The sequence below is a fragment of the Zalophus californianus genome, chromosome 5 (assembly GCF_009762305.2).
Source record: "Zalophus californianus isolate mZalCal1 chromosome 5, mZalCal1.pri.v2, whole genome shotgun sequence".
Lineage (NCBI taxonomy): Eukaryota > Metazoa > Chordata > Mammalia > Carnivora > Otariidae > Zalophus > Zalophus californianus.
Window position 1 is genome coordinate 119,860,109 of NC_045599.1, and position 22,279 is coordinate 119,882,387.

General features: G+C 39.1%; 1 protein-coding gene across 6 annotated transcripts in view; it reads right to left on the reverse strand.

Annotated features, from left to right (window-relative positions):
- Window positions 1-15,579: 15,579 nt before the first annotated feature.
- Window positions 15,580-22,279, reverse strand: part of NNT (nicotinamide nucleotide transhydrogenase) — a 91,144-nt gene continuing 84,444 nt past the window's right edge. For 5 of the 6 annotated variants that reach the window (XM_027605419.1, XM_027605421.1, XM_027605422.1 and 2 more), the window contains exons 20-22: window positions 20,188-20,306; window positions 18,844-18,959; window positions 16,827-16,976 (exon numbers count right to left, since the gene is read on the reverse strand). In XM_027605419.1, coding sequence (XP_027461220.1) covers window positions 16,827-16,976; window positions 18,844-18,959; window positions 20,188-20,306 — 385 coding nt within the window. Of the gene's footprint in view, window positions 16,977-18,843; window positions 18,960-20,187; window positions 20,307-22,279 lie in introns of all 6 variants that reach the window. The other variant, XM_027605424.2, reaches the window with a different exon arrangement.

Consider the following 22,279-nt stretch of genomic DNA (forward strand, 5'->3'; position numbering starts at 1 on the left):
TGTCCCCTAAACAAATACTTGGTAAATATAAGTGAGTTTCATAGATAAAGTCAGAGTGGTAATAGGTCAGAATCCTGGAATGAGGAAAAAAAGGAAAGAAATGCAAACTTAATTAAATTGACATTTTCCATGATTGTTTTGTGACTTGGAATATATTAGACTTGATTGGTAAGTGAAACATGATGAGAAATGTCAAGAATGTTAACATTTTTTGAGGGCTTACTATGTGCCAGGCACCATTTTAAGTCTTTTATATATATTGTCACAACAATCCAATAAGGTGGAAACTGGCACCCTCATTTTCCAAGATGAGGGAAAGGAAGTTTAGAGAGGTGAAGTCCCAAGATTACACAGCTAAGAAGGGGCAGATCTGGGGTAAAGTCAAGCAGTATGAATCCAGAGACTTCTCTTTCAACTCCTACACTTTAAAGCCTCTAAATGAAAAGAAAGGAATACCGCCTATCACGCCATTTGAAATCTGAACAATAACCCACTTCACAAAGTAACACTATGAAATGGAAAGATTACTCGCCACATGTAACAATTTAAATGGTTTTGCTTCCAGCCAAAGATTAATGCTGCATTTTAAGGAGAGGAAAGAGAATTTTTTAATTCACTAGGTTTGGACAGTTAGCCCACAAAACATTCAAAATTTGGTGATTGTTCCTAATGAGTACTTTTTTTTCTTTCAAGAGCTTAATATTTTTACCAAAAAGGAAGATGAGATTTTCTCCAAGTAGTTTAACAACTCTAAAAGGCTGTCTTGAATTTTTCTAATTTTTCATAGCCTTATTCTATTTAATTCACAAATTTCCCCTTGCTTCCCCTTCAGTGAATAAACCATAAACCCAATCTTTCTCTAATTGGCTCACAAGCACCATCTAGTGAAGAAGCAGAATAATTACAGAACATTTCCTGCTGAGGAGCACGATTTAATCTGTACTAACGAAGACTAAATAAGAACCATTTTACTGCTGTCCTACAAGAGAATGAGATTTGTGAAATGCAAACATTATGGCTAAGGTCAAAAATATGCATTCCAAGTTTTTTTGTTGTTTTGAATTTTTAGAAATTGAGAATCAGCTTGCTTTCTATTTCCAATTCCCATCAGCCTTTCCACTACCAAAAACTGGGTCCTAAGACAGCATAAAGTGGCACATTTCACTGTACCAATATCCCAGGGTAGTTTTGACATTTCATTTTCTGTATCGGTCCACGCACTACTTTCTTCCTCCCCCTTTCATTTATCACACGAAAATGACTTTTTTAATATATTCACCTAGCCATTTATCAAGGACAATCTCTGCCCTCAAGAAGCTCACTCTCCAGCAGACGTAGACTTTAGGGAAACAAAATATTACAGGTGTTCTGACAGAGGTAATGTGCTCATAGACTGTTAATTACAGTGGCAGTATCCTAAAGAAGAGACACTTTCCATAGTGGCTGGTCAATGCTGTCAAATGTTACAGAGATGTCCAAGAAAATTAGTTCTGAGATTTATACTGGGTGATAAGGAGGTCATTACTGACTTTCAAGAGAGTGATCTTAGTTAAGTAATTAGGGTAGGAGCCAACAACAAAGGTTTCTGAGGAGTGAAGAGAGTGTGGGCAAAAGTAAACTACCCATCTGAGAGCTTGGATTGGTAAAGAAAATAGTTTTTAGGTAGAGAAGATAAACTAATGTCAGATCAATGTTAAGTTCTCTTGTTTTAGAAAACCTTGATCATGTTCCACAATTTAGAGCAAAAAAAACCCCAAAACTATAATTAAAACTCAAGAGCATAATATGGTTAGTCTTCTTAGAATATTACACAGCTTCAGTTATGCTCTGCCTCTAATAATTTCATTTTAATTTTACATTTATTAGATAAACAAATACAGAAAGATAAGTTTGGGGGTAATACAGAGGAAGTAGAATATGGCTTAGCAGAATTATTAGGCTAGTAAAGAAGAAGAGTCTAAACCATGAGCAACTGCAGAATGAAAGACAATTTTCTGCCAAAACTGAATCAGCTCTGCTCTGAAGAAGCAGCCCCTGTAGGGAACGTGAACCAGCAGAAGACAAGGCAGACCCCAGGTGATAGCACGGAGGAGGACCAGAAAGAGAGGCAGGATGGAGACAGTGTGTAGATATGGAGAGCCACACCATTAAAAAAAGAGAAAAGGAAGAAAAGGAAAACTCATGAGCAGCCTGCACTTCAAAACCAGCAGTCCCTGTCCTAGGAGCGGGGCACAGGGTCCTTCTCATGGCACCGCACCAAAACATCACCCTCTGTATTTCTAAAAGGTGAAGACGTCTTCTGGAAAAATTGACTGCCAAACACATGCATGAAGTGAACAAGTGTCCAACTGGTACATGAAACTGCACTTCTTTGCTTCTTTGTTTAGCATCCCAAAGAGTTCACAAATTACAAGTAGTTCCCATCCTACCAAGATGTTGCTCTCTTAGTTGGAAAATCAGTTCTACGACCGCATAGTACTGTGGTTCAGAGTAGAGCCAGACTGCCCAGGTTCAAATCCTGACCCCGTCACCTACTGAATTCACCGGACTCTTAGCTTCCACAGCCGTAAAATGGGATAGCTACTCAACAGCTTGTTCTGTTGGAATTGATGAGTTATCACACTGAAAGTTTTTACAGTCATGCCTGGCACAACAAATGTTAGCTATTATTATAATTATCATGCTGATAGGAATAGAACACAGTAAGTAGTTCCTAGAAAAGGAGGATTGTAGAGCTGTGGTTATGGAAAAGGCCAGGAGAGAAATAAGTCACCAGGGATTTGGTAAATGTATAGACATACCTCTCTAAATGTATAAGAGAAGACTTCTCTCTAGGTGTTTAGCAGAGCACATTTAAATTCCAAAGAGCACATGAAGCAAAAAAATCAATTAAAATGCTGAATCACATTTCAAAATTCAGTGACCAAGTGACAGTGGGAAATGCTGTCTATTACATCCTTTCCTCTTGGAGCTTTACAAGGAATGTTATCAGTCCCTGTAATTAAAAAAAGGAAAATAGCATTGAATTTGGTTTAATCCAGCATTGCCTAAACTTTTGTGACCATAGAAACCATTTTCCTCAGTCAACAAAACCAAAAGACAACCGACTTAATGGAAGAAGATATTTGCAAATGATATATCAGATAAAGGGTTAGTATCCGAAATCTATAAAGAACTTATCAGACTCAACACCCAAAGAACAAATAATCCAGTCAAGAAATGGGCAGAAGACATGAACAGACATTTCTGCAAAGAAGACATTCCAAATGGCCAACAGACACATGAAAAAGTGCTCAACATCGCTCAGCATCAGAGAAATCCAAATCAAAACCTCAATGAGATATCACCTCACACCAGTCAGAATGGCTAAAATTAACAAGTCAGTAAACAACAGATGCAGAGAAAGGGGAACCCTCCTACACTGTGGGTGGGAATGCAAGCTGGCGCAGCCACTCTGGGAAACAGTATGGAGGTTCCTCAAAAAGTTGAAAATAGAGCTACTGTACAACCCAGCAATTGCACTACTGGGTATTCACCCCAAAGACACAAATGTAGTGATCCAAAGGGAGGGGTACGTGCACCCCAATGTTTATAGCAGCAATGTCCACAATAGCCAAACTATGGAAAGAGTCAAGATGTCCATCGACAGATGAATGGATAAAGAAGATGTGGTGTTATATGTGTGTATATATATATATATACATATATATATATATATATATATATATAATGGAATATTATGCAGCCATCAAAAGAAACAAAATCTTGCCATTTGCAATGACGTGGATGGAACTAGAGGGCATTATGTTAAGCGAAATAAGTCAATCAGAGAAAGACATGTATCATATGATCTCACTGATACGAGGAATTCTTAATCTCAGGAAACAAACTGAGGGTTGCTGGAGTGTTGGGGGTGGGAAGGATGGGGTGGCTGGGTGATAGACATCGGGGAGGGTATGTGCTATGGTGAGCGCTGTGAATTGTGTAAGACTGATGAATCACAGACCTGTACCTCTGAAACAAATAATACATTATGTCATATTAAAAAAAAAAGAAGATAGTAGGAAGGGAAAAATGAAGGGGGGAAATCTGAGGGGGAGACAAACCACTAGAGACTGTGGACTCTGAGAAACAAACTGAGGGTTTTAGAGGGGAGGGGGGAGGGGGATGGGCTAGCCCAGTGATAGGTATTAAGGAGGGCACGTATTGCATGGAGCAGTGGGTGTTATAAGCAAACAATGAATCGTGGATCACTACATCAAAAACTAATGATGTAATGTATGGTGATTAACATAACAATAAAAAAAATTTTTTAAAAACTAATGATGTAATGTATGGTGACTAACATAACATAATAAAATTAAATTAAAAAATAAAGAAAGGAAACCATTTTCCTTTTACCTGTCATTAGGGCCACATTTTGAGAAATGCTTCTCCAGGTCAATTACTTCCCAGATATTCTAAATTGAAGAATAAACAGCAGTTATCCCTAAGGAAATAAAAGTAGAAGCTTTTGATTTCACAACCCTCAGAGGATTATAAAAATGCTATTCATAAATTGAATATTGGCTAAATCATGATTGCCATTCTTGCTCAACCCATTCAAAGTCAGAATAGCAATGTTAAAATAAAACATAAAGCTCCAACACTTCCTTTTTTCTGCTCACATTAGTAAACCCATTATAAATTATTTTCTGTTTAATTATTACGTATTTTAATGAAGATAAATGTGAGAACTACAAAGTGTATTAAAGCGTTATAGTTCTGACTTACTATGGTGATCAGTTTGCAATGTATACAAATATTAAATCCCTATGTTGTACACCTGAAAATAATATAATGTTATGTGTCAGTTGTACCTCAAGTAAAATAAAGCATTACAGTTTTCCTTAATAATCCAAAATTGTTCAATTACAGAAGAAAGGGAAGCTTTTAACTCTTAGTGCATGGAAAAACAGGATTATTTATGGCAGCCCAGTGATGTTTTCACAAGGCATGCTAGTACTCATGTGAACTCTTATTAGTTTTCTTGCTTCTGAGAAGGTCTTTATTCAGGGGTAAGAATTTAAACGGATAAGGCATTGTAAGGGAGTCCACAATGCTCTAGTAAGACTTAGCTTCAGGGCGCCTGGGTGGCTCAGTAGTTAAGCGTCTGCCTTCGGCTCAGGTTATGATCCCAGGGTCCTGGGATCGAGCCCCACATCGGGCTCCCTGCTCGGCGGGAAGCCTGCTTCTCCCTCTCCCACTCCCCCTGCTTGTGTTCCCTCTCTCGCTGTGTCTCTCTCTGTCAGATAAAGAAAATCTTAAAAAAAAAAAAAAAAAGACTTAGCTTCAGCATAGCACTCAACTTTAATTTTCCCTCTTGAAACACCTCGTAGAGCTTTTAGAATGCCATGGGCCTGCTTTCTTGCCTGCAATAGAACGAAAACACCCAGTCTAGGCACAAAAATGTCTAAAGAAAGAAGGTAAAAGAGAAGTCAATTGTTTAGAATCTCAGTTCACCCACCCATCCATTCATTCTCTGACACATATGTACTGAACACATTCCACAGGTCAGGGTATATTCTAAGTATCGAGAATACTCCAGTGGGTAAAAATCAACAGGATCTCTATCTCCTTGGAGCTTATGGCCCCAGGTGGTATAAATATAATTACATATAAAAAAGGTTAGGGTATGAGCACCTGGAATAGAATAGACTTAATCAGGGGGTTCTGGGACACTTCCCTAAGAAAGTATTAATGGAGTCAAGAACTGAAGGAAGAGAAGTAGTTAACTGGATGACAAAATAAGGAGAAAGCCTTGCAGACTGATGTAAATGTGTGGGCAAGGCCCTCAGGCAAGGCAGGGCCAGCTCCTCTCAACGGCTTCCTGGGAGAGCAAACTAACAAACGAACCCTGGCTGCATGCTGAATGATGGGGAGTGATGTTCTGTGTCCACGGATAGTTGCGCATTCATCCTTGGAGATGGAAATTCTTAGCTTAGAAGGAAAAAAAATCATTTTTTAAATAATGTTGAAGTTTCAAGTACCAGGACAGACTGAGAAGGAAGATATTCTGGAGTAAACAGGGTTTCTAACTGTCTCCCAACTCATGCCACCTGGAAAAATGACCACCCATGCTCGCACAAGGAAAGGGGAAGTGGAGACAATGAAACGAAATAAGAAGGAATTTAAGGAAAGGGGGAAAGGCACCATAGTCAGAACTAAGTCGATGCATAGGTTTTTTTCTAAAAAAAAAAAAAAAAAAAAAAGGAAGAACAAAGTCTGTTATTAATACTTTGTCATAGCTGTTTCAATCTTCCATGGCTGTATAATGAACCACCCCCAAACTACAAGCTATTATTGCACAGAATTCTGTTTATTAGGAATCCTGGCAGGGTTCAACTGGTGATTCTCCTGTTACATGGATGTTGCTCATGCAGCTGCCTTCAGCTGCTAAGTCCAAGACAGCCCCTAATCCTCCAAACTCTCTCCAGATTGCCTCTCATGATTCAGCCCAAGGTTTCTTATAGTATGACCACAAGCTCCCAGGAAGGAACTTTCCAAAAGGCCAAGTCCCAATGCACAAGCACTTGTCCAGCCTCTCTCTGCAGGTCACCTGTTAATGCCCATTGGCCAAAGCGAGGCATGTGGTGAAGCCCAGAGTCAAAGAAGGTTTGATTCACATAAGCAAAAACAAGAGCTCTTGGAATTTCTAAAAATGTCCATCTTTCTCTGTATGTGTGCATATTCTAGAACCAAAACATCATGGAAATTTTTAGCCTGCTCCTTTTATCATACCTGGAAACATTCTCTCCACACCGCCCCACTCTATGCCAGAAACAAGATAGCTTTTACAAGTGTTTTAATCCCCCATGGCACTAGATTGTGCTCTTTGGAAAAAAGTATTAATCTATATGAAAGAATCATTCACTGAACTCATCATTCAATCCATTTGCAAATGTGGTGAAATGTGAGTCATCTAATTTTGATATTTGTTAAGAGAAATGGCTGAAATTATTAAATAAGACACTTGACCACCTGTAATTTCAATTACTTATGCCATCCTAATTCCTTATCACCATTAATGATCACAAATTAGTTACATTAGCATCATGACGTGTTGTGAAGGACTTATACCAGTTACGTTTCAATCAGGGAAGCAGAACCACAACGAGGGATAGGAAAAAAGAGATTTACTAGGAATGCAACTTGACACGATTGTAGATGCTGGGGAAAAGTGAAAGCCTATGAAAGGCCATTGGCTCTATTTCTGGTCAGGGGCCTGAAGTGACCATCAGTGAGCAGGGCTGACAGCCCGACATGAAGTGAGAGAGAGGACAAACTGGAACCCTCATCTCACACTTAACAACATGGGTGACCTGCACAAGCTGGTACACTTCCTGAGTCCATGTACATGAGTTTGCCCAGAAAGTTGAGAAGCTGAAGAAAGGGATCCAACAGGATTGAGAGGAGCTGGGGTCCCAACTGGTGTGCAAGGTCAACAAATGGGCCTGAGGGGCGCCTGGGTGGCTCAGATGGTTAAGCGTCTGCCTTCGGCTCAGGTCATGATCCTGGAGTCCTGGGATCGAGTCCCGCATCGGGCTCTGTGCTCCTTGGGAGCCTGCTTCTCCCTCTGCCTTTCTCTCTCTCTGCCTCTGTCTCTCATGAAAAAAAAAAGGGGGGGGCCTGAGATGAGTCCCACGGAGCTGCAGTGGTACCCAGGGGCCCTGAACAAGCCTTCAGAGTGGTATGGCTACCGCTTTGCCTCATCTCCCAAATTTCACACAATTTCTCTTGGGGCTAAGCTAGAATCAGACAAGGAAAGAAATTCTAGGAACCGTACTTGCTAGGTAAACTGACACAAAACCACACTGACTACGGTCACCACAGAAACAGGCTTGCTTCTTGTCTGATAGACTGATCTTCTGAGATCAACCCAAAAGTCAAAGAAAGTCCCAGACCTTGGGAAAAGGTAGAGAAATCTAGTACTACTGAGTTACCACTGCCCAGTTTCAACTGACTCCACTCTTTCTTGGTAACCTGAGCCTTCTGTAACACAAAGAATAGAGTCAGAGTCCCTCCTTCACGAGTGCTCTGACAAAGATGGGGTAAGGAACAGATTGTGAAAAATACTGGCAATGTTATTTTTTTATTTTACTTGTGAGAGCAGTGCAAGGAAAGGGAGATTCGTCAGTACCAAAATTGACAAATGACTATTGAAAGGCAGTAGAAAAACTTTTTTAAAAACAATGACTATTCCAAGAGCCATGACCCCAAGCATCCTCTCCACAATAACCTGGAAAATGACAGTCCTCTAGCACCAGAGTTTTATTTAAAACATTAATAACTATGAATAAAAAATCTGTGTTGTGTTACATATTTGAAGAGAATTATTTCCTTTGAAAAATCTTGATTCAGTGAATTTTCACATGCTATCTCTTCCATTTAAAATGCTTATTCCAGGGCACTTGGGTGGCTCAGTCAGTTAAGCATCTGCCTTCAGCTCAGGTCATGGCCCCACAGTCCTGGGATCTAGCTCCCTGCTCAGTGGGGAGTCTGCTTCTCCCTCTAACTCTCCCCACTGGCTTGTGCTCTCTCTCTCTCTCTCTCACTCTCTTTCTCTCAAATAAATAAAATCTTTTAAAAAATAAAATAAAATAAAATGCTGTTCCTTCCTTATGTGCCTAACCATCTCTTATTTAGCTTCCAGAATGCTTCTCTGCAAAAAGCTCCCCAGAATTCCCTCCTCTTACCCAGGCAACAATCATTCTCTTCTGTGAGCTACCTCCATAACTTGCAAATCATTTAGTTTTTGCACTTCCACCAAATTATAATTTTGCATCCCATATTTCACTGCAAGGGAACATGCCACATATATCTGCTCCCTGGTACAGCACATGGCAAAAAACAACAGCTAAGCTTGTCATTGCCACTTGATCATATATTTTATAGAAAGGAAACCCAACCGAGTCAATGGTGGAGGGAATAGAACAAAACATTTCAAGCATAAGCAATTTCCCACATCACCTTGTAGTCTAGAAAATGTCATTAGTGCTACCATTAACTCTTTTTATGGCTTCTTCCAGTTTAAATTGCAATTCCCTACTCCACATCCCTTCCAAAATTCTCATGCCAATGATCTCGGATTCTTCTTTCCTTTGCCATCCTCTCCCTCCACTTGGAATCAAGAAGAACAACCGTAGTTTGGGTTTCACCCACCTCATGAATGCTCCCTTGGTCTCTTTTCTCGGGGGCTTTTCTTCCCCATCTCCCCCAGGCTGAGCAGAGGCCACTTCCCCCTCTCACCCTCTGTTCCACCTGGACAAGCCCTCTCATCCCCCAGACTCTGGTACATTGGGAACACCTATTATGCTAAGCTCTCTACCTGATTGCTCCTTGTTGTCCCTTGCAATCTATTCTAAAATCATACTCAAGTGGTGGCATGAAAATACTAAACCATGGCACTTTTGAACATATTTATTATCTTCTTTGTTCCATTTTGCTCCAATTCCTTTACTTCCGGTGGGCGAGGGAGGAGACTATATTATTCCAGAGGAGCAAAAAGCTTACACGTAAAATAGGAAACATGATACTTATTGAAATGACCAAGCACTTGTAACTTAAGAAGACAAACATAGTTAATTGGCAGAAGATACCGTTCTTGTTGTTCCATCTGCCACAGGGTAATTAGGGGAACATTGTGATGCTTTGTGCTCCAATTTCCCCAGTGAAAATTAAAATAACATACACAGAAATTATTTAAAAAAAATTCATCAGTACAAAAAAAAATTAGATGGATGGGCTATAAATGCTGACTTGTGTTCTTAAAAAGACAATAATTATCAAATGAGCTGTTTTTTGACTTTTCTGTCTTTGTTTCAGATGTGCTCCAGATCTGAATGAATGGTTCAACTCTGGCTATAGATTTAATACCAAAGTACTACTGATAAACTAATAGATTAGATGAAAGAGCACTTTACATTCCTCACAGGGCAGAGGACCAAATGAAAAACATTCCCCAAAACAACTCAATGTCTAAATTTTTAAAATAAAGGTCTCTGGGGAGCCTGGGTGGCTCAGATGGTTAAGCGTCTGCCTTCGGCTCAGGTCATGATCCCAGGGTCCTGGGAGCAAGTCCCGCATCGGGCTCCCTGCTCCTTGGGAGCCTGCTTCTCCCTCTGCCTCTCTCTCTCTGTCTCTCATGAATAAATAAAATCTTTTAAAAAAATAAAATAAAATAAAGGTCTCTGAAGCTCATATGCTGTTAATCTCAGGAGAAAAATTAACTGGCTCCTCCAAATTTCTTTGCTTGAAGCATTCTAATCAATTCACTTTAAATTACTTAAATAGAGCACTTACTACTTTCTTTGTAGAAATTAATATTCTGTTCTCATACAAAGGCTTTTTCTAAAGTTTCACCCCAAATATAAATCGTAGGAGAAATTTGCCAAAATAGAGAGATTATCATTGAGATTATCATGTCCTCCACCTTGCGTATTTCTTCCTTCCCATTCTATATTGCTTTAAACAAAAGGAATTCAGTTCAGTTATAGAAAATAAAGTCATATTTTGGTACATCTGAGTTTGTGGCCTGGGAGGTGACAATTCACAGCAAGAAGCTGTGGCCTGACTGGCTGTTGGGTAGGAAGCTGTGAGAGGTCAAAGCAGACATGGTGGTATGGTAGCTATGATTCTGGAAAGCAAAACCCTGGAAGGGTTTTGGAAAATCTGCTCCAAAGACTCCTTGGTTCTGCTCCTAAGGAAGAAGCAACCCCAGGATTTAAGCTTTTGTGTATGAGGCAAATGGCAGCTTGGAGACAGAATGGGTGGAGAGACAAATCATGACGCGATAGGTAGCAATTTTTGTCGTGCCGTGTGTGAAAACAGCTGGCACTGGTTTCCTCCCCAAAAGTCACATTTCTTCATGTCATTTTGTAAGTGGTTGGCATCTTCTGGCTGAAATTTCAACTGGGTTTTTTTAAAAAATAGAGTTTAGTATGACGTGGTTCCTCCCTTCTGTGAGTGCCATCTTTCCTTTAAGCTACATCTGCTTAACAAACATCAAGAGTGGTTGAGTGGACCCTGCTGCCGTCAGGTAGAGGGCACCATCTTCTATTGTAGAAGGCCCTGAAAACTCACAGGATGCCAACAAGATGGTGCCTAGCACAAAATGAGCACTCATCAACTAGTAGCTGCTGTTACTATTACCAACTGAGCTACTAAAATGAGTAAGAGGGCAGAGTCTTTCTATCTGGAATTAAAAAAAAAAAAAAAGGGGTTAAGATAAACTTCCAGATGAGTCCTAAACAGAATTCCATGTGGAACACACATAAAAATGCACTTCCTTCCCTCCCCCCCCCCCACACCCATGGTAACATACTTATTAAAATGCCTTTATCTTTAATTTAGCAAAAGGTGAGACCCTCCAGAAATGTAGGCATTACCAAAAGTGATTCATAGTGATGCCATCACCCAACTACTTTTCCTGTATTCATCATTAAAATCCACTCATTCGTGATGCTTACACAGACAGCATTCTGGGTGAGATGCATGACAGCAAGGACCAAAAGCAGTACAGTACTCTAAAGCTCTTCCGTGTAGGATAAGATTTTCATAAGATTTTGTCATAGTCTTTGAATGTTCTATTGGTCTCATTTACAATGATGATTCTAATCTTTATATGAGCATGTTTCCAAGTTACTATAATTACACCCAACACTAATGAAGCAGTCATCCTCAATCAGACACAAGGGTGTGGACCTAAAGTATGTCTAAGCTTCCAGGCTCATAGATACCCCAATGGGACAAAACCACAGAGCCGGCTATAATTTGCAAGAACAAAATTTTCCACGAATCAGTAAAGCCCTGAAAGCTTTAAAAGGCCTTTTCTAGAAGGACTGATTTCTGAGGCATAGTGTTCCAGTAAACTCAGAGTAGTGACAAAATATTTTAAGATAAAGCCATGACATTCTGTTTCATCCCTCTGGGGAAGACGTTATCTCCCTACTGACGTAACACAAGGCAGTTACCCAGTCAGACTTTCTCCCATTTCTCTAGAGGTTTAGAGGTGACCTTTCAGTTCAGACCCAGCGTGTGTGTGTGAGGAGGAGGAGGAGGAGGAGTAGTAGTAGCAGTAGCAGTAGTAGTAGTAGTAGTAGTAGTAGCAGTAGTAGTAGTAGTAGTAGTAGTAGTAGCAGCAGCAGCAGCAGTAGTAGTAGTAGTAGCAGTAGTAGTAGTAGCAGTAGTAGTAGTAGCAGTAGTAGTAGTAGTAGTAGTAGCAGTAGCAGCAGTAGCAGTAGTAGTAGCAGTAGTAGTAGTAGTAGTAGCAGTAGTAGTAGTAGTAGTAGCAGCAGCAGTAGTAGTAGTAGTAGTAGTAGCAGTAGTAGTAGTAGTAGTAGCAGTAGTAGTAGTAGTAGTAGCAGTAGTAGTAGTAGTAGTAGTAGTAGTAGCAGTAGCAGCAGTAGCAGTAGTAGCAGTAGTAGCAGTAGTAGTAGTAGCAGTAGTAGTAGTAGCAGTAGTAGCAGTAGTAGTAGTAGTAGTAGTAGTAGTAGTAGTAGGGGCCTAGAATCCCAAGGTCTGGATGGAATTCACCAGGAACAGACCCTGCTCCATTTGTGTAAGCACTGTACTCTTGTGGAAAGTGCACTCCCAAACTGGAGGAAAGAAGGGGGGGAAGGCAAGCCTGGCTGACAGTGGTTCACTGGCTTTTGGACAATCGGGTCCAGAGAAGGGCTGATTTAGATAAAAGTTCACTGGCTAAATCTAGTTCTACACCTTACTGGAGAAGTTTCCAAGTTTTGTTTTTCCTGTGGTAAGCCAAAAACAAGGTAGGTGGATGGGGGAAAAATGGCCTTATCTGAATTTCTGAATGGTCCATTTCCACGGGTTTTTACTATTCCCTATACATCAAATCACTTTGTGCTGTGCTTTTCAACTTCCCAAATGCAACAGGAAGTTGGATGAGAAAGTTCTTAGATCTTCCTCTTCTGTCTTTATAACAAATAGGAACACCTCCAACCCCTTGCCCTAAGTTCTCAATTCCTTTTTCACACCTCTCCATCGTTGGGGAAAGGAACTAGCCACCATCTTCCCATGTGTCACCTGTGTACCCCAAATCCACACCACCTCAATTCTTCTCAAAGTCTGTGACAACCACTTTTACTCCCCACCATTCTATTGCTGACACAGGTACCTCCCCCACACTCATAATCCCCTGAGGTGGGCTAGATCACTCTCCCTCCACCTTCCACTCCAGCCCCTTCATGCCACTGTTATCCACAATGACCCACACAACAGAGCCCAAGCACCCAGATGTCTGAAGGGCTGGCTTGGTCTCTGAGCAAAATGTGAAATATCCAGGGACAAACTGGACTCCATATCCTTTAGGCTATCTTTTCATTAGTTATTATTCTTCAGAAATGGGCTTTTGGAAAGAACTGGAAAACAGAGTTCAAAGTTGTGATCTTTGGCAAGAATATGAAGTACAAATATTTTATATAGAATGAGGTAGTCATATGCTTTCACAATCAACATAACAGAGATGTAGATTCTCCCCACTACTTGAGCTCCAGCTTTTAAAGTTCTCCATAATCATAAACTGGCCTTTCTCTACCTATCCAATATGGTTTTCCATTCTTCCCCAAATAAGTTATCTACCCAGATCCAACTATCTTTTTCTACCATTACCTTAATCATTGTATGTCAGAGTTTCAAATATTCAACATTCTAATTACTGTCTCATCATCTTCATCACTATTTTATCCAAAAGGTTTCCATCCAGAATTATAGTATACACCATGGTAAATCTTTATATAACCATTAAATAGTGAACAGTTTAATTCCTTAGCCCAATATGTAACTTCTAAAAGTTTAAGAACAGCAATCTTAAGAGCTTCAAAATTTCTGCTCCTTTACTGCACTAACACTTTAAAAGTTTCACTTAAAGTTTTTCTTCCTTCCTTGTTAATTAAACTCATCCTTCTTTCCTTTGAGAATCTAAAGAGCAGCAGGAATATCAAGTTGCTGCCTCTGGAGTATAGGGTTTTGTTTTTTTCTTTTACCATTCTGACCCAGTGATATTTGTTGGCAAAGACTCTCAAAAACTGGTGGGAGCTATAAATTAGACATTTGAACTACCTCCCATAGCTATCCAAGAGAGCTATCCAACTTTCCAGTTCTAAAATGCTTTAACTCATAAGACTTATGCCTTAAGGGACTTGAAAATTTGCCTCTCAGTCAGATGAACACATGGGTTATGAGTTATTAATTATACATAATAAGGCTTTGGGATAGGATAAATTGAACTAAACCCTAAAGCTGACTGATACATAATATATCCCATATTTGTGTTGGATGACAAAACAGCAAAATCTAAAAGTTAGGGCCATGACTTGGATCAATTCAGAAAGGCCAAGCCCACCATCCAGATTCATTACCAAATACCTAACTGTTATTCCCTGAGTCCATAAATGCCTGAAACGCCCAATGTAGAAAAAGATTAGTCCTCTCTCTCACTCTTCTCTATTCCAATCCCTAGAAAAAATGGAGAGAATGATAAAAAGATTTATATGCCAGAAAACTGTCCACAGTTAGAAACATACATATAATGTATTAAAATGTATACATTTACTTATATACATTCTTTACTCAGACGCATAACTTTAAACACAAATTTATCCCAATTTATGACAAACAAGAGGAAAGAAAGGATTGTTAAAAAGGTCTAAAAGACACATCAACATTAGCCTTTCACTGCCTACATGTAATTCTATTTTTTTTTTTTTTGGTAACAGCCTCTGAGGTACAATGGTTTTTTTAAAAATTATTTCTAGTTGAATATCAATATATACTGTGAGCAATACAAGAATAAAAAGGAGTCAGATCTTCCAGTTGTATGACTTAGCAGAAAAAAAAAGTAATAAAATAGGATGGATGAAGATTATTTTTGTTGATATTAGACTTTTCCATAAATAATCCAAGGCCAGCAACTTTTAGGAGTATTACTTTAAGAAATTATGTATCCAAATTCATTTAAGTATCCTAACCAATAAAGTAAAAAAAAAAAAAAACAAAAAACTGGATGTTGGTTCAATTCAGTTAACACAACTGAATGACCAAGGACTAGTGAGCAGCAAAGAATGAGGTCCTCACTTTTAAAAATACTATAAACAACAAAAGTAAATAAATCCAAGTATAATTACTTTTAGTTCAAGCTGAATGCAGGAATTATCTCAAAAACAACAACAACAAAAAATCCAAGTTGCTGCTTTCCAGATGTACCTACTACTTTGAGAAAGGGAAAAGGACATAAATAAAGATACTAGTTTTTTCTAGAACTTGCATGATATAATTCAGACTTTAGGTTATTAATGATCTGAGATCCAGTAGCAAATTGCATTTACCACTTAAAAATTAAAAAGGAGTCTTTCCTGCTTTTAAAACAAACATATGTACACACACACACACACACACACACAACCAGATTTTAATCTCAGGCACAGCGAAACAGAAGCTGATTACCAAACCAACAGATACTGTGAGTTGTAAACTGAGTAAACACAAGCATTACAGTAAAAAATTTCACACCAGTTATATCTCTTTCTGGTTTAGAAATAGTTTTTATGTGTTTATAATTGTTTCGAGAAACTTAGTACCAAATTAGTTAAATAGAGAGGCAGATGTTCCAAGTATTCCTCACACATTCACCTATAAGGAGCTTTTGGAACAGTAGCAAAGTCACAAAGAAAATCTACACTTTTACCGCAAAAAGACATGGTTTTTACTGGTGCTTAGATAAATAAGTAGCTAAAAAAAAAAGTGCCACCATTTTTCTCAAATGTCATCAATTACATAAGACCTCAAAACACACTCTGATTTGGAAAAAAAATTCTTGCCAACAGTTAAGAGACCAATTAATTTCATCTATTTCATAGTAGCAAGTCCTCCCCAGATGTCAGTAACAGGCAGAACTATTCACTTTAGCCCTTTGTTACCAGAGACAATTGCTACATCTCTATGCAAACATGATGAACTCATTTTATTAGTCAAATACTTGAATTCCATTCAAGTGCACTTAATATAGTAATACACAGTATAAATTGATTGAAATTAAAAAAGATCTCTGATTGGAAATAGGATTTTTAAAAATACAATATTGATTTCAAATTACATGTTTCTTTGGTGTCCTGATGAAACATACAAAGCAAATGATTTGTTTCCAGCATCTCTGAAAGATTATCTAGTCCTTTAATGTATTAAAATAGAAGTCAGAAAATACATCTCTGAAACCTGGAATTGGAAGTACAGTTCGAAAAGTTGAAGCCAATTTGATATGGTTAATTCAGATTATGGTTAAATGGTAAGAGGATAGCTCAGAAGTTGACAAAAGTTTCAAATTAGTAACACTGGTTACAAAAAACATAAATGAAGGTAGCTGTAATGTTTACAGGGTCAGATTTTTCAGATCCATGTATATAATGTAAGTTCTAAGATCCTAAAGATTTAATTTCTTAAACACTCTACTGAGGAAGAATAAAAAAAAAAATCCAAATGGATTAGAACTAAAATAAGGCTGTTCTTTCTCCTTTTATAAAATACTTTTGGAATTCATAACACAAAAAATATGCACAGGAAGACATGTAGAATTTTCAATCTTTTTTTTTTTACATCAAGGGATCACTGCTCCTGAAAAATCTCCCTGCTTGCTTTGCTTTCTTCAGTCTTCTTTTTCTTCCAAGAGCTTTGCTACATACAGATGTCTATCAGCTGTATAGAGTGATACTTTATTTGCCTGTTCCCACAACAGAAGAGGTGGCTTTGTCAGACAACAGCTTGGTCTTTAAAGTTTACTTCTGGTAGGATTCTCTCACTTTCGCCTGCAGTGCATCACAGGTCTTCTTAGCATCGCCTAGAAGCATGGCCGTGTTAGGTTTGTAGAAGATTGGATTGTCCACTGCAGCATAGCCAACACCCAAGGACCTCTTCATAACGATGACCTAAGGAGCAAAGATGAACTGAGAGAGTGAGTGTATTTAACAGACCTGACTGGGATGTGATAGGCCGACCCTGCCCTGCCCTAGCTTTGAATGAAGCACGTACCACTACTAACTCCTGAGCACACAGACTTCTACAATACACAGGGAGTGCTTTTTTTCTTTTTTTGGTGGTAAATTTTTTATTATGTTATGTTAATCACCATACATTACATCATTAGTTTTTGATGTAGTGTTCCATGATTCATTGTTTGCATATAACACCCAGTGCTCCATGCAGTACATGCCCTCCTTAATACCCATCACCGGGCTAACCCATCTCCCCAACCCCCTCCCCTCTAGAACCTTCAGTTTGTTTCTCAGAGTCCCTGGTCTCTCATGGTTCATCTCCCCCTCCGATTCCGCCCCTTCATTTTTCCCTTCCTACTATCTTCTTCTTTTTTTAACATATAATGTATTACTTGTTTCAGAGGTACAGGTCTGTGATTCAACAGTCTTACACAATTCCAGGGAGTGCTTTCTAAAGGCATGTTTACATTGTATTAACTTTCATTTGCCCGTACTCCTATCCCTGAGACAAAAATCATGTTAACAATAGTTTATCTATGAATGATAAGATTAAAAGAGATTTTCTTCTCAGTGCTTTTCTTCCATAAAGACTATGTAACATTTTCTAGTCAGAAAAATAAGTATCTTTCTCTGAATGGGCTTCAGAGAACAAATTTAGCGTATAAACTTCTGCTACAAATCCTAAAATAAATGTAGCCGAGTGGGAAAATGGTGTGATTTTTATTCCATCACTTTAAAGTAGATCAGAAGATTCCAAGACAAAAGCAATCTAGCCTGTCACAAGACAGAGCTAATAACTAATATTATGCTCCTACAAAGCAAAATGGAAGAAGTAAAGCTATTTCTAATATTGATGTGTCACAGTCATTTACAATTACATGAATTATGGATGGTACTATTCAGTTAAATATCAAGTCAGTTCTTAAGGAAATGGAAAGCCCTTCTATAGTAGTCTAGGACATGTAATCTATCCAAAAATGAAAGCAATATAAACTTACTTACACTTCACACAGCCTTAGTACCATAATGCATTCTGCAAACTCTCAAATATTGATGACCAGTGCAATAGTTTTTCATCTACACATGAACAAGTGCATATCTCACCCACCACACATTTCAAGCTCACATATTTACAATAAAAAGAAACAAAATTAAAGGGAAATGTATATTACATAATTATGACTGTTAAAATGCAGATCTGACCTGAGAGTGGTAAAGAGACCTGTCCTCCACCAGGGCAGGGGAAATGTACAAGCCTCTGAGCTCTCTATAACCCAGAGTTAGCTTCCACAGAGGTGATGTGCGTGAGCACGCCTTGCTTCCTTATGCCATGTTATAGTTTGGATTTCTAAATCACCTTTCTTCTGGACACTCCATAACAACAACAAATTCCCTTTCAAAAAAATTAAATGAAAAAATGTGCTCGTCTTCATATATGAAGGCGATGATACTGACTCACTGTCCCAGAGGGAAGCCATCTGCTTCACTGGACTCTATCTGGAAGTCAGCCAGACTCATTCCAAAAGCTCACAGCTCTTTTTTCAGCTGTGGTTACAGATTTTGTTAATCCACCCACATAATACCATCTAGTTCAAATGGTGACCAGGGCATTTACTTGGGTTCTCTGGTGACCACCGAATAGACAGAAGCTGGATAAGGAGAGCTGGGCCCTACACCCACTCTAGCTCCTGGGGCTCCCAAAAGGCATCGGTGCTCCTCACCAAGTGAACCAGGACAGCTCTGGGTGCATGTTGTAGGAGACATTTGATTATTAGAATGAAACACAAGTCTGAAACCTTACCTGCTTTGATTTCCAGACCTCGAGGACTGGCATGCCTGCAATAATAGAGTTGGGGTCTTCTTGAGCTGCTGAATTCACAGTGTCATTAGCTCCAATCACAAGAACCAAATCGGTGTCTACATAATAAAGGAAAAAAAGTAAATAAAAAACTCAAATGGGTCATTTTCACTTTTTCCAGGCAAATTATAGTGATCTGGACTTTAAAACAACAATAACAGAAGGTAATATTTATAGGATGCACGCTTGTGTCAGGCACCACACAAAGAGCTTTATCAGAGAGGCTCAGTAACCTAGCCAATGTCACACAGCTAAAAAGCAGTAGGCCCTGCATCTCAGCCTGAGCACCCTGATGAGCTTGCATTATTGTGCTTCCCCTTCCCCCAGGGGATCTGCCTAATCTGACTTTACAGTTTTTTTATGAACTCACAATGATCTTGCCAGTTATATTATTTTATAAGATTTGCATCCCATTTTCATCTTTTAAAATGACCCCCATAAGATGCTATTTTGATGTCTAAAAGAAAATGGTCTAAGGGTCTGTACTGTATTAAAAGCTTGGTCCATAATTCCTGGAACTGGCAGGTTTCACAGATCATTTAGCAATAGTGAAATCTGAAAAGGGGCATAAAATGGCCCAAATTCCCTCTTTAAGGACTATAATATAAATTACCTTAGAACTTTGCCAAAAATGCCATGTGAATGTAGATATACACACAACTTCATTATTTTTCTCTAATAAACAGTATTTTTTAAGTTTACAGTGGATACTTGCCAGAGGGAACTGGTTTAATTTTAACAAACATGATCTTGAGCCAAATGTCATTAACATTCAACATCTACCCAACGACAGCCATAAAGTACGGCACCTTATCTAGTGAAGTCCTAGTACTTTAAAGGAAAACAGAAAACTACTTTCTTGATCATGAGTTGGTACAATTGGAAGCCAGTAAAATCTCAGATGCTGACGAGAATTAGACATTAAGTTACCAATAGAAGCAATTTTATAAATGAGGAACCTGAGGCTGAGTATCTAGTTCCAAAAGTGGAGTCAAAACCTGGATCCCAAAGCCAGGTCTCTTCAGAGTCCCTCTTCCACTGCCTCCGGAGATTTTCACCACCCTTCCGATCTGCTCCTAGGCCCCAAAACTACCCATGCCATTCACAAGCCTGTTGTACCTTATTCAGTACTGTCTTTCGTTTATTTCATTTCAACTGCACACCTCCTAGGAGCAGGTTACTCTTCATCGGACTAGTAGGTCTTCAGTAATCCCACAATTTATGTCCTAAGACTGGTATCACTTTATTCGGACGAAGAACAAGCTTCACCATGCCCCCACTACTTACCTGGGAAATCATGGTTGATCTCGTCCATTTCCAACACAATATCATATGGCACCCCAGCCTCAGCCAGCAGCACATTAAGCTGACCAGGCATCCGGCCTGCAACTGGGTGAATTCCAAACCTAGACATAAAACAAATGAACAGTTGGCCTTACATGATGGGCCAAAATGTACAGAGACCCCAACATCACCTCCAAATCTGCACACTTTGTTCCTGGCACCTCGGCTCTTCCTGGTACTATCTGATCTCTACAAGAGGGGCTAGAACTAGTCCAGATATATGATCAATCTACAAATATTGAAGTTGGAGGTTTAATCTCTCCATATACACAAATGATAACTCCTCTCAAGAAATAAGTGTAACCTTAGAACCTGACTCTTATGTTTTAAGTACAATGAATTCCAACATTAGTAAATAATATCACCTTACATTTAGTAAGCATTATGTTCTCTCATGATACTTTCTGATAAATCTTGCATCTTTAAAAACTTACGTAAGTCAGCCTGGAATTAAACACTTGCCATGAAAAATCAACATTATTCCATCAAAAGCTGACTCCACATTCAACTTTAACCTCCATGTTCAAAGCTGGAGAAATAAAATATTGTCATGTACAGGAGTTAAAGGCCTCCAATCTTTCTGAGAGTGATATGAAGCATAACTCCACATCCCATGAGAAATGTGATAGCAACATGCTGGAGTGTTTCAAAGAGAGAGTAAGACACACATCAGAGCTCCACACTTTTATTAAGGCAAAAGAAATCGAAGCATCAAGCAATTTCTTTCAACCACAACCATGATGGGATCTTTGGGGTTATTTAATCCAGCTTCTTGCCCACAGTATTGATCTCTGTCTCCTCAGCACTGAGCACCATGCTTGACACATAGGCAGGGCTCAATAAGAAGTGAGTGAGTGAGTGAGTGAGTGAGTGAGTGAGTGAGTGAGTGAGTGAATCCAGCGAAGCAATGCATTTTATGGTAGTTCTTGGCAGGGATCCATCCAACCTCAGCTTAAATACTTTCAGTAACCAGAAACTTACTCCTTCCAGAGGTCTATTCCATTACTAGACAATCCCAATATTTACATCACACACACACACACACACACACACGTACACACTCATATTCAGCCAAAGAGAACCCCCATCTCATTGCTTTCCAAGGTCTGTAGTTTGGCCATCTGGAGCCTTAATGAGTCTACTCCCTCTTTCATATGTGGACTCCTTTGCGCTCTCCTAGGATGCCTACTAAGCAAAACATCCTCAATTCTTTCAACTATTCAGTGCTGACAGGACCCACTGCTGTCCTAGTCGCCTGTTTCTACATTGTCAATATCCAGCTCAAACCTCAGGCCCCCAAAGTGAATAAAATATGCTGGATGTGATCTAGATGCATAGGGCACAGCAAGAAAATCACATCCTGAGATCTTTCATTGACAATGCCCAAGTCTGGGCATTTACAGCCGCCACAACACGTTGCTGGCTCATACAAAAGTTATGGTCCTTTAAGATGCCCTGTTACTTTTCACGGTAACTACTGCCAAATCAGGCCTCCCCATTTTTAACACAGGTCCTGCTAGGAACAGATTAAAGCAACAGAGGAATTGACACCTCCCCAAAAGTAGACCTGAAAAGAGCTTTAAAATGGCCTCTATATTGCCCAAATAGCTGATAATTGATTTTCTACATCTTTAAAAGTGATAATGAAGAGCCTAAATTATTAGGGGTCTTATAATTGGGAGGGAAAAAAGACATCAAGTGACAGGTATTCTTTTATCGAATACACTTTTATATCACCTTCCTTCTGGGATCACTAAATGTTCCTAAATAACAATTTATGTTAAAACAAAAACAAAAACAGAAACCGGGGCTAAAAGGAAACAAAACAGTTACCTCTAAGCAGTTATACAAGAGATAATCATTTTACTTCTCCTCTTTTTTAAATACATTTCCCCAATTTTCTATGAGAATGTATACTTTTGTAGGGGGATCAAACCATGTCATTGAAGGGTTTCGGGGAAACTTCAAAGAGCTAGGAGGCCAATGAGATCGATGTCCTTGGCCCAGCTGGGATCTTCCCAGTTTCACAGTTGCC